Source organism: Dictyostelium purpureum (genome assembly GCF_000190715.1).
Source record: "Dictyostelium purpureum unplaced genomic scaffold DICPUscaffold_380, whole genome shotgun sequence".
In the NCBI taxonomy this organism is placed as follows: Eukaryota; Evosea; class Eumycetozoa; order Dictyosteliales; family Dictyosteliaceae; genus Dictyostelium; species Dictyostelium purpureum.
This window is the reverse complement of record NW_003519716.1, coordinates 19,308-30,474: the sequence shown is the minus strand read 5'-3', so window position 1 is coordinate 30,474 and position 11,167 is coordinate 19,308. Positions and strand designations below refer to the sequence as shown.

At 25.0% G+C, this 11,167-nt stretch overlaps 4 protein-coding genes across 4 annotated transcripts; all 4 read right to left on the bottom strand.

Annotated features, from left to right (window-relative positions):
• Window positions 1–791: 791 nt before the first annotated feature.
• Window positions 792–1,199, bottom strand: DICPUDRAFT_13266 (uncharacterized protein; the record flags this gene model as incomplete). Its single annotated transcript, XM_003292861.1, has 2 exons — window positions 792–1,061; window positions 1,128–1,199. Coding segments are annotated over 2 exons (342 nt in total), but the record flags the coding sequence as incomplete, so codon positions are not given.
• A 392-nt stretch (window positions 1,200–1,591) lies between these two features.
• On the bottom strand, window positions 1,592–4,720 carry myoA (myosin IA heavy chain; the record flags this gene model as incomplete). Its single annotated transcript, XM_003292860.1, has 3 exons — window positions 1,592–4,411; window positions 4,511–4,630; window positions 4,718–4,720. 3 exons carry the CDS (start codon window positions 4,718–4,720, stop codon window positions 1,592–1,594), a joined length of 2,943 nt encoding a protein of 980 aa, XP_003292908.1.
• A 311-nt stretch (window positions 4,721–5,031) lies between these two features.
• On the bottom strand, window positions 5,032–6,923 carry DICPUDRAFT_50700 (uncharacterized protein). Its single transcript, XM_003292859.1, has 3 exons — window positions 6,631–6,923; window positions 6,031–6,559; window positions 5,032–5,953 (listed from the first exon to the last, which is right to left on the bottom strand). The coding sequence occupies exons 1-3, from the start codon at window positions 6,912–6,914 to the stop codon at window positions 5,138–5,140; spliced, it is 1,629 nt and encodes a 542-aa protein (XP_003292907.1). The 5' UTR covers window positions 6,915–6,923; the 3' UTR covers window positions 5,032–5,137.
• Window positions 6,924–7,718: 795 nt separating this feature from the next.
• DICPUDRAFT_83516 (uncharacterized protein) lies at window positions 7,719–9,359 on the bottom strand (the record flags this gene model as incomplete). Its single annotated transcript, XM_003292858.1, has 3 exons — window positions 7,719–7,825; window positions 8,461–8,757; window positions 8,828–9,359. The coding sequence occupies 3 exons, from the start codon at window positions 9,357–9,359 to the stop codon at window positions 7,719–7,721; spliced, it is 936 nt and encodes a 311-aa protein (XP_003292906.1).
• Window positions 9,360–11,167: the final 1,808 nt, after the last annotated feature.

Sequence of the window (11,167 nt, the reverse complement as noted above, 5' to 3'; positions counted from 1 at the left end):
CTTTTTCTTTCTTTTTTTCTTTTTCTTTTTTCTTTTCTCCTTCTCTTTTAATAGATTCATTAGCTAAAATTTCAACAGTCTCATCAAACTCATCAAGAAATAATGATAAAATGATTAATATTAGTAATGATAAAGAATTATATGGAATGAATGGTGTTTCTAAAATTACTCAAAAAACAGTCTATTTCTTTAGACCATAAGTGATTGCTAATAGATATTTTTATATCAAAAAACTGTATACATCTATTGGAATCAAATAATACCAATATTTTTTTTCTTCATTATATATTTATTTTCATCTACTTTTATATATCTTTTGACTATCTCTTCTCATATACCTCGCATTTAATCTATATATTTAATTTTCAAATCATTCATTCATTTTAAAAATAATTCTCAAACTCTTCTTTTTAACTAAATTTATCCCTGTGAGAAATAATTAAAAAAAACTTTTAAATTTTAAAAAATACATTAATATATAAAATAAAACATGATAAAATTGAATCTTTCAATTTCGATTATTTAACATTATAAAATAAGTTATTAAAAATGAACTATTTACTTTCTTTTTAAAAACTAATATTTGATTATTATTTATCATTTAAAAAAAAAAAAAACTATTTCAAATCAAAACTTAAAAACCCAGTACCAATATCAAAAAGAGTCCCAATTTCAAATTTCCACCCTGTACTTATAAAAGAATTATCAGAAAAAACCCAATATCTTTAAATAAAAATGTTATTTTTTAAAACTAATAAAATCACTATGTAAAAACTTTATTTCTTTTATTTTTTTTTAGAATGTGCCTGTTTCTTTTTGGACCTACTTGGTGGATATTGGACATGTTGAGGAACTATACCTCCAAAAGCAATGTGTACATTTTTAAATAGGTGGGACAATTCTGTATCATTTTCCACTGACCAATTTATTAGTTGTGGTGTAATTCGAGTTTTATGATGTAGAAATGCCCAATTTAATGATATTTCTAAAACCTCTAAAGTTAGATACTGTAAAACAGCTGTAAAAAAAACACTTGCATTCGAATAGATCCTTTTAAAACCCTTTTTAAATAAATAAATAATTAATTTTAATAATAATTATAAAAATGTATTAAATAATAAACATACATAAAAACCATTCCGCAATAATCTTGTGACTCTGCCAACTGGGAATGTTATTCCTGCCCTAATTGATTTTGAAAATCTAACTCTATTACTATCATTTACCTTTTTCTTTGTAACTTTTTTACTGGATATTTTAGGTTCTTTTATTTCTATAATAATTTCTTTTTTTTTTGATCTTGATTTATTTCCTGTTGATAACATTTTATAGCAATATATACAATTTATAGAGTTAAATATAACTATTATATAAAATCAAAAATTTAAAATCAAAAAAAATTTAAATAAAAAAATTAAAATGTTTGTAATTATTTTAAACATAAATATAGGATGCACCAATTTTAGGATAAATGAAATCTAAACTAAAAAGATAATTAATTTTAAAAATATTATATATAAAAAAAATTTTATAATTGAAATTTATTTCTATTTTTTTTTTTCCTTTTTTTTACCAAAAATATTATTATTAATTAATTACCAACAACAACACTTCTAGTTTCAACAGGTAAACCAGGTAAAACTGAAATTTTTAAAGAATTTTTCTCTGATTTTGTTGAATAATTTAAAGGTTGTTGGGGGTTCTTTTCTTGAATATGTTCGACCTTAACAAATTTTAATTCTGATGGACCCTTTTGAGAACGATAATGAATTGAATCATTAAACTCTATGACTAATTGTTTGTTTAATTGTTTTTGATAAAGATTTGATAATAAAGTGATGAAAACAGTTTTTCTGATAGTTTCACAAACATAATCATGTTCGTTGTTTACATGGATAACAAAAAAGTCATCACAAAGTTTACTGAATGAGATTTTATCGATTGAGCTAAATGGGATTTTACGTTTGATAGTGAACCAAGATCCATCTTTCTTTGGTTTATGTGGATGAATTGGGTAAACATTTTCATTTGTAATTAATAATGCTCTCTTTTGAATCTTGTGATGACGACTAACCTTGGATACATTAACAGAGAGTTGAAGTTCGCTATTTTGACCTTCTTGTTGTTTTAATGAATTAACAGTGTATTGATCTTTAGCTAATGAAAGGAAATCACCAATAAATGCAATACTTGATAACTGAATTGACTTTCTGTTACGTTCTTTGTTATTAATGAAAATATTTTGAGATTGATTCTTGAGTTTTACGCATTCACGACGTAATAACCAACCACGATAAGCTCTTTGAATTTTTCTTGCAGCCAATGTTTGTAAATACCATTTTCTTTGCTTGTACATCTTCCAAGTGGCACCTATTAATGTAGCTAATTCATTGAGACGTGCAGTTCTCTTTTCTTCTAATAAAAACAATGGTTGTGGATTACGAATAAAGATTTTAGTTTTACCAAATTGAAATTCTTCTTTTGGTATGTTTAATTCGTTTAATAACAACTCGACACCTTTTTGAGCATCACCTGACCATTTTGGCCATGTTGATTTAGCGACCATATAATAACGACGCATAAATTTAGTGAATGTTTGACGATAACAATAACCAGCACGTCTAACTAAAAGATTTTCATAGAGACCTAAATAACGAACTTGTTCGGAACATTTTTCTTGATCCCATTCTAATGCTCTTTTATTTTCATTTGGTTTAATACAACGAACGTAATGTGGATTACAAGAGTAGAGCGATTTTAAAAGAGATGAAACTTGGTTTTTGAATTGGAAACCAGCAGTGATAGGTCTTTTCTTATCAGTTGGAATATAGGATTTGGCTGAAGTATTTGCAAAACCATTCTTTTTAAATTTATCTAAATTCTTTTTCTCTTGTTCTGCATCGGTTTCTATTGGAGCAACATATTTGAAAATTTCAGAGATTAAACTCATTGATGAGGAGGTGGCCAATATAACTAAATCGTTGAAAAGAGTATCTCTATTTTTGTCTAAAAATCCATCGATATTATAAAAGACTTTGCCAGCATAATGATTAATAATAAATTGAGAGTTCTTTTGTCTTTCAACTTTAGAGTAATGGCTATTATTTGAGAAATGCTTATTTAACTTGTCAATCATTGTTTGATCATTACCTTCTGGGAAAAGGCACTCTTCATCTAATAATGCCAAAATACCGATTGGTTTCTTTTCAATAAGTTCTACACAAGGCTTATTATTAATATATTCAACTGGAATCCATTTGATGCCCTCTTGTACATATTCTTCTTGTTCGGTTTTTAATGTAAGATCAATGAAAATTTGTTGGAGTGTTTCATTGACATAGTTGATGCAAAATTGCTCGAAAGAATTGTTTTCAAAGATTTCAAAACCATAGATATCTAAAACACCAATAACTTTTCCGATGGTTTTAACTTCGATGGATGTATTGATCTTTCTGACAATGAAATCAAAAAGTTTACTGTAAATAGCTTTGGCAAAAGCATCTCTGGCATAAAGTGCTTGTTCTACATTTTGTGGCACTTGATAGTTTGAAATACGAGCTCCTTGACCGGTACTAATCATACGAGATACTAAAGCACTTTCTAAAAGTGATGGCTCTACACCCAATAAATTGGAAATTGATGCGGTTAATTTTTTGTCTGAAACAACAGAGCCAGTACCTTGAGCATTAAAGGTAACATTACCAAGTAAGAGGATAGCAGAGAGTGTACTAAAAATTTCTCTTTGAGTTTTTTCATCGATACCAACTACTTTCATGGCATTCTTTGTTTGTTTAAAGGAGAGTTCATCATCGATTCCATCGGCACTGTAGCAACGACCTTTATTTAAATAACTGTATTGCTCTGGTGGTAAAAGACAAAAAGATTGTTTTTCTTCGGCACTAGAACCTTTTAAAAGTTGATAAAAGATGTGGAAATTACGTTCACCCATAGTTTGATTAATGACACGACTCTTCTCTAAAAGATAATTTGTAATTTTACCACCTTCTGGATCACCGGCTAAATTGAATTGAATTTCCATATATTTACCAAAACGACTTGAATTATTATTACGGAGTGTCTTTGCATTACCAAATGCTTCTAATAATGGATTACTCTCTAAAATAGTCTTTTTAACACGTTCGACTTCATCACTACTACCTGTGATACTGGCGATATATTGCATTATATATTTACTTGCTTCAGTTTTACCTGCACCAGATTCACCTGAAATGATAATACATTGATTTTCTCCTTCTGATTTTAATGCTCTGTATGCTTTATCTGCTACCTTAAAAATATGTGGTGGGATTTCAAATTCATGTTTACCTTTATATAAATTAATGTTATCTTGTCCATAAATTCCTAATTGTTTATATGGATTCATTGAAATTAATACTGGTCCAATTGAGGTCTTTAAAAAATAATTAAAAAAAAAAAAAAAAAAAAAAAAAAACACTGTTAATATGAAATAATAATTATTTTTTTAGAATAAATAAATATAAATACATACATAAATTAAACCTTCTTTGTATCTATCTTTTAAATTTTCAAGTAATGCTTTTTCAGAAACTTCTGAAAGCATAATTAAATCATCTACACCAACATTTTTAGTTTGATCTCTTTTAAATGCCTATAAAAAAGTTTTAAAAATTAAAAAAAGTTAATATTTATTTTTTATTACTAAAAAAAAAAAAAGAAATTATTTTCTTTAAATTACCATTGTTGATTATATTTTTAAATATTTTTTTTTATTTGAAAAAAAAAATTTTATATGGTATTATACATAAATTAAATAAATAAAGAAAAAAATAAATAAATAAAAATAAATAAATAAAAATAAATAAATAAATAAATAAATAAATAGATAGGTAATGTATATAATCACAATAAAAAAAATCAGGTGTTTATTAAAAAAAAAACAAAAATAAAAAATTAAAAATAAAAAAAATTAAAAATAAAAAAATTAAAAAAAAATTGAAAATAAAAATTTTTTCAAATAATATTACCTTTCTATAAAAATTATTTTTTTTTCAAATAATAGTGGTATCAATCCATTATTCAAAAAATGGTATAATCTTTTTTTGTTTATTTTATTTTTTTTTTTTTTTTTTTTTTCCTAAAAATGGTTATTTATAATTTATAAAAATTTTGATCTTGGTGGTCTATTTAATTTAACAGTTGATGAATAATTTGGATTTTTAGAAACTAGATTCATTTTTTGACCCATTGCTGTGACACCATTACAGGTTAAATCCGACGAAAGATAGTCTTCAGAGTTTAATGTGAAATAAACCAATTCGTAATTACTTCCATCAACAACAAACCAGCATGGATATGAGGGTGTTTGGACAACTTGAATTCTAAGGATTTCTGGGTAGTCTTCACTGAAGGCGCTCATGTTATATTTAACATTGTCCCCAAAACTGGCCAATAACGAACCTGTACTATTATCAACAATGAATACTGAGCCTTCACTATTTTCATAGAAGCCAACAAAAGCATGATCTGGTATTTTTTGTGGTGGTTTAGAATGTTTGATTGAGCTGAATGATGGAATAGTTTCTTCATAGCTTTGAGGTTTACTATTTGCTTCTCTTAAAACAGCTTCATATGCTGGTACCAACACTTGAGTAGCAGCTCTAGTGAATACATCTTCAGTTTCAAATGCCAACAATGATGAAAAGAAAAGACCAAGTTTCAATGGCTTAATTAAAGACATTTGAGTACGATATCCATCCAATTGACCGGCTTTATTCTTTGTCCAAATTTGATTTTCACTATCATAAAACATTTCAAATGGTGTACCGTAAGCATTAACACCATCATTTACTAATTGGACTGCTGATAATGCTTCATTATGAGTTGATGGATCTAAAATATGATCATCAAATTCATTGTTTAACCAAAATGCCATATATTTCGACATATCACGTGCAGTACTATAAATACCACCCTAATTAAAAGAATAAATAAACTAATAGTTAATATAACTGGTAATAAAATTTTAATATTTATATATTAAATATTTACCATTGGTGTACCCCAACCAAGACCTTCAACTGGTGCAATTGAATAACTACCATTTGGCCATAAATCAACTCCCTGTGCTAAAATATCCTTGACGTCATCGTAATAGCAAGATGAGTTATGCATTCCTAGAGGATAGAATATCTTTTCGTGTACATACTTTTCGTATTGAGTGTTTGCTGCTTTTTCAAGAGTTCTACCAAGTAAGGCCAAACCCAAATTGGAATAGTGGATTGTTTTATAGGTTGGTAAAATAACAAACATTTTTGATAACCTTTCTATGATTACTTGTTCGGAACACTTTGTTAAATCTGGTAATTCATCATAATTGCATGGTACTTCTCTTCCTAACCCTGAACTATGTGATGCAAGTTCTCTAAGAGTTATCTCTTTTTTGGTATTATAAAGATTGCCAATAGTAAACTCTGGGAAATGCTTTGATACTGGATCATCTAACGAAACAATTCCTTTGTCTCTTAATTGAAACATCATTAAATCGGTAAATGTTTTACTAATACTTGCAATTCTAACTCTATATTTTATATTATCATTAATATCACTTATAATGTATATTTTTCATTTGTGAATAGTTTTAAAACCTACGCATTATCTAAAGTTAGAGGTGGAGATTTTGGGTCCAATGGATTCACATTGCCGTATGTCTTGCTCCATACAATTTGATCTCTATATACAATGGAGGCAATAAAGCTTTTGACACCGTTGGCCTTCATACCAGCTTGGATAATTGAATCTACCTCAGCATATGCTTTTTGTAATGTTGGGTTATTTTGATCAATTTCGATTGGCTCTGGATAATCTGGACATGATATTACTAATGTAGTACATATATAAAACAAAAATAATATTAAAATAAATTGTATTTTCATTATTTGTTGTTATTTATTTGTTGAAAAATTATTATTATTATTTAATATTAATTTTTTAAGTTTTTTTATAATATTACAAATCTGATAATAAAAAAATTTTTAAATAAAATAAAATAAATAAAATTAAATAAATAAAGTTATTTTTTAACCTTTTTTCCAAACACCCCACCAATAACCAATTAAAAAATATAACTGTTATTTTTTCACCCACAACACACAACACACTAATTTTTATTTTTATATACCTACCCATCAGAAAGATATATTCTACTATTGCTCTACTACCATTATTGTAATTTATTTTGATAATTATCAAAAATAAGATGATTGTTTGATTAATTGTGGGCATGAATAAAAAAAATAATTTTTTTTTTTTTTTAATTTAAAAAATTTCCCCCATATAATAATATAAAAATTTTTCCATTCTTATCATTTCCTCATATAAATAAAAAAACTCCATCTCCCATCACAGCAACAATTTCTTCATCTGTCCTAAAAAAAAAAAAAAAAAAAGGTAAAAAGTTCCACCCATGCCAATTTTAATAAATACCAAATTCAAAAAAATAAAAAAAATAAATATTTATAAATTTTTTTAAAATAATTTATTTTATTTATTCTATTTATTATATTAATTTTATTTAATTTATTTAATTTCCTAAAATTATGATTTAATAATAATATTGTTCCTATTCGTTAAACTTGAAACCTAATTTCTTTGAGAACCATATTTAAAATATATTTGATATGATAACCATTGTGACAGTTTTGCTTGATCAATAGTTAAGAAAACTTCAGTTTTCACTTCTATTCAAACGATTTGAGTTCAATTATAGTTGCTTGGCCAGGGCAAATATAATGATATTTATCAAATGGTGAATAGGATTGAATAACTTCGACTTTATTGTTTTCATCTTTATATGTATAACTGAATCTTTTTTATAATTTGATTATTTGATTATTTGTTGTGGTTGGTTATTATTGGTTCAATATTATTATTATATTTAAAATTATGATTCTATAACACGAAGGTGGAGCTGATTGTAGTTTATTGTTCTTATAATTTAATTTTTGACTAATATGTGTCTATATGTCCTCCATGATATTTATGATTTTTTTTAGATACTAATGATATTTACTAACTTAACTTGATTGTTTCAATTTTCCTAATGCAACTAATTATTCTAATATTTTAAATACTTCTAACTTGAACATCATTATTTGTAAATTAACAACTATTTTTTTAAAATGCTAAACCTTTTTTTAAAACTTCCAATTTTAAATTTGTAATAAAATTTTTTTTATAAAATTGGTGAATAAAGTAATTATCTAATTATCTAATTATCTAGTTTTGTATTATTATTATTTTTTTTGCTCTATCTACCTTGGTTTTTTTGAGATTATTGTATGTTGTAAAATAAATATTAATTGTAATGAGTTATTTTTATGCCCACGATGATTATATTATAAAACAAAGCTTTATGAAGTGTGTAATCCATTCCCCACTATTTTCATCAAATATTTCTATAGATGGTTCTCAAAACATTACTGTATTGTGGTTTCGGGATATTGAATGATCTTGATGTACCCATTGAATGACATGATTTTGATTTATTAATTTGGTGATAAACGGATGATTGTTTACTATAAAATTTTTGCGATGGGGTAAATGATTGTTGTTTGCCTGTGAAAATGTAATTTCCCTCTGTTTTAAAGTGTTGTTGATATTTTAATGGTGCACCTGTACTACTATAGCCTGATCCTTGTTGTTGATGTTTTTTTACATAAAATGGATCATAAAATGAATATAAAGCATTAATATCTATTATGCATTTGTTGTGGTTGGCTATAATAATAACGTGATTGTTGAACTGGTTGGGAATTATATGATTGTGGTACAGGTGAATACATATAACCGTGTTGTGGTTGGTTATAGTAGTATTGTGATTGTTGAACTGGTTGGGAATTGAATGATTGTGGTACAGGTGAATACATATAACCGTGTTGTGGTTGGTTATAATAGTATTGTGATTGTTGAACTGGTTGAGAATTAAATGATTGTGGTGCAGGCGAAAACATATAATTTTGTTGTGGTTGATTATAAAAATGTTGTGATTTTTGAATTGGTGGGGAATTGAATGATTGTGGTGGAGGTGAATTCATAAAACTTTGTTGTGGTTGGTTCTTATAATATTGGGAATGTTGAACTGGTGGGCTATTTTGGGCTACATATGGATAGGAAGATTCTTGACGTAGTCTTTGTTCAAGATAGGATGTCAAAGAAACAGCATTTTGTGGTGATGGGGTATTTTGTGAATAGGTGCCTTTGCTATTATGATTCTTGGTGTTTTTTTTGTTTTTTTTACAATATAATTTTAAAGGTGAAAAACATTTAAGATAAACAGCAAATACTAAAGTTATTAAAAATAATATAACAATTTGAATCATTTTTTAAAACTAAAGTTATTGTGAAAGTGGTAGAAAAATGATTTGAAGATTATTATTATTATGCAAAAAAGTGGGAAAAATTATAATAATGTGAAAGTAAAAAATAAATTGAAATAAATTGAAAAAAAATAAAAAGGTGTGTGTAAAAATAAAAAGGTGTGTGAAATATTGAACAAGACTGAACGGAATAGACTAGACTTGCTTGGGCTGGGGTGGGTTTGGCGGAACGCAAAAGACTGGAATAAAATCTTTGAAAAATTTAAGTTTGAATTTGAATTTGTTAACTTTAATTTTTTTAATAATTTTATTTTTTATATTTATAATTGTTTTATATGATATGGCAGAAAAAAAAATTATTTGTAAATTTATAATTTAAAATTTATAATTTATAATCAATAATAAAAAAAAAAATTAAAAAAAATTAAAATTTTTAAAGAAAAATTTTTTTTTTAAAATTGAGAAGTGTTTAGAATTGGGGTTAAGTTTTTTATATTTAATAAAATTATTTTTTTAATTTGAATATATATTATTATTATTGAATATCATTTTAAAATTGAGAATTTTGATTTACAATATTTTTTGATTTGAAAATTTCATTAAATTTGCTTTAAAATGATACCCAAAACACCTGATTAACTTTTTCATTGTAAAAAAAAAGAAAATACAAAAAAGAAAAAAATTAAAATTAATTAGATTATTAACAGAGGTAAATAAATGATTAAATATAGTGAAAAAATGTTAAATATTTTATAATTTAAATATTTATTATTTATTAGATTTAAAAAAAATTATTAAAAAATAAATTATTAAAAAATATGTTAAGTTATCTAAAAAAAGAATATTCACTCATTATTTAATTGATGATTGTTAAAAATTATACATTATATACTATTTATGCAATGGAAATTGTGAAAATTTTAAATTAGAAATTTTTAAACCATTAATAAAAAAAAAAAGGGAAATTTTTTAATAAATTTATTATAATTTTATTTATTTATTTTATTTTAGCTTTTTAATAATGTAAAATTCTTTAATATTTTTATTTGTTTTTAGTGAGAATCTACCATATAATTAGATACTATATCCATATTGAGTTTTCTATTATCATCATTTATTTATTTTATTTAAGATGAAGGTTGGTTAGGTGAAAAAATTAGAAATGGTTGAAATTCTTTTTCCAATTAATTGTTTTTAGGAATTGTAAAACCATATTAACCTTTAACATAAAAATAAACTACATAATATAAGACAATTTCTTACATATTTATGATAATAAAAATAATTACAATTATTTCTAATTATAAATTTAAATTCAAATAAATTAAAAAAAAAAATTTTATATAAATATTATTTTTTTTTTAATTTATTTGCCATTTTTTTTTTTTAATAAATAAATAAATCAATTTTAAATTATATATTTATATATTTATTATTTTGTTTTGTTTTTTAAATAGAATTTATGAAAGGCGATAGAATGCCTACAATACTTTCACCCTTTGCCAATGCTATGGGTGAAGAGTGTACAGTTCCCTGGTTTGACTTTTTATTGAATCCGATCAAGTTAAAAGAACATTTATAAGATTAAGAAAATGGAAAAATCGAATCATCCCAAAGTATCTTCATTAATAAAAACACTTTTGAAACAATTCGAAAAATACTACCAAAAGTAATTGGGATTGATATTGTTGTTGTAATTTTAATAATGAAATAAACCAACAAACCCAACAACAACAACAACAACAACAACAATATACACCCCACCCACACCCACACCCACAATATACTCCAACATCCCACAATAATTTGAT

Coding starts and splice junctions, on each gene's coding strand:
- DICPUDRAFT_50700 (XM_003292859.1), bottom strand. CDS start 6,914: ATGAAAATACAATTTATTTTAATATTATTTTTGTTTTATATATGTACT. Junction 6,560..6,630: donor CCTCTAACTTTAGATAATGC/GTAGGTTTTAAA, acceptor TATAAAATATAG/AGTTAGAATTGCAAGTATTA. Junction 5,954..6,030: donor TTGGTTGGGGTACACCAATG/GTAAATATTTAA, acceptor TCTTTTAATTAG/GGTGGTATTTATAGTACTGC.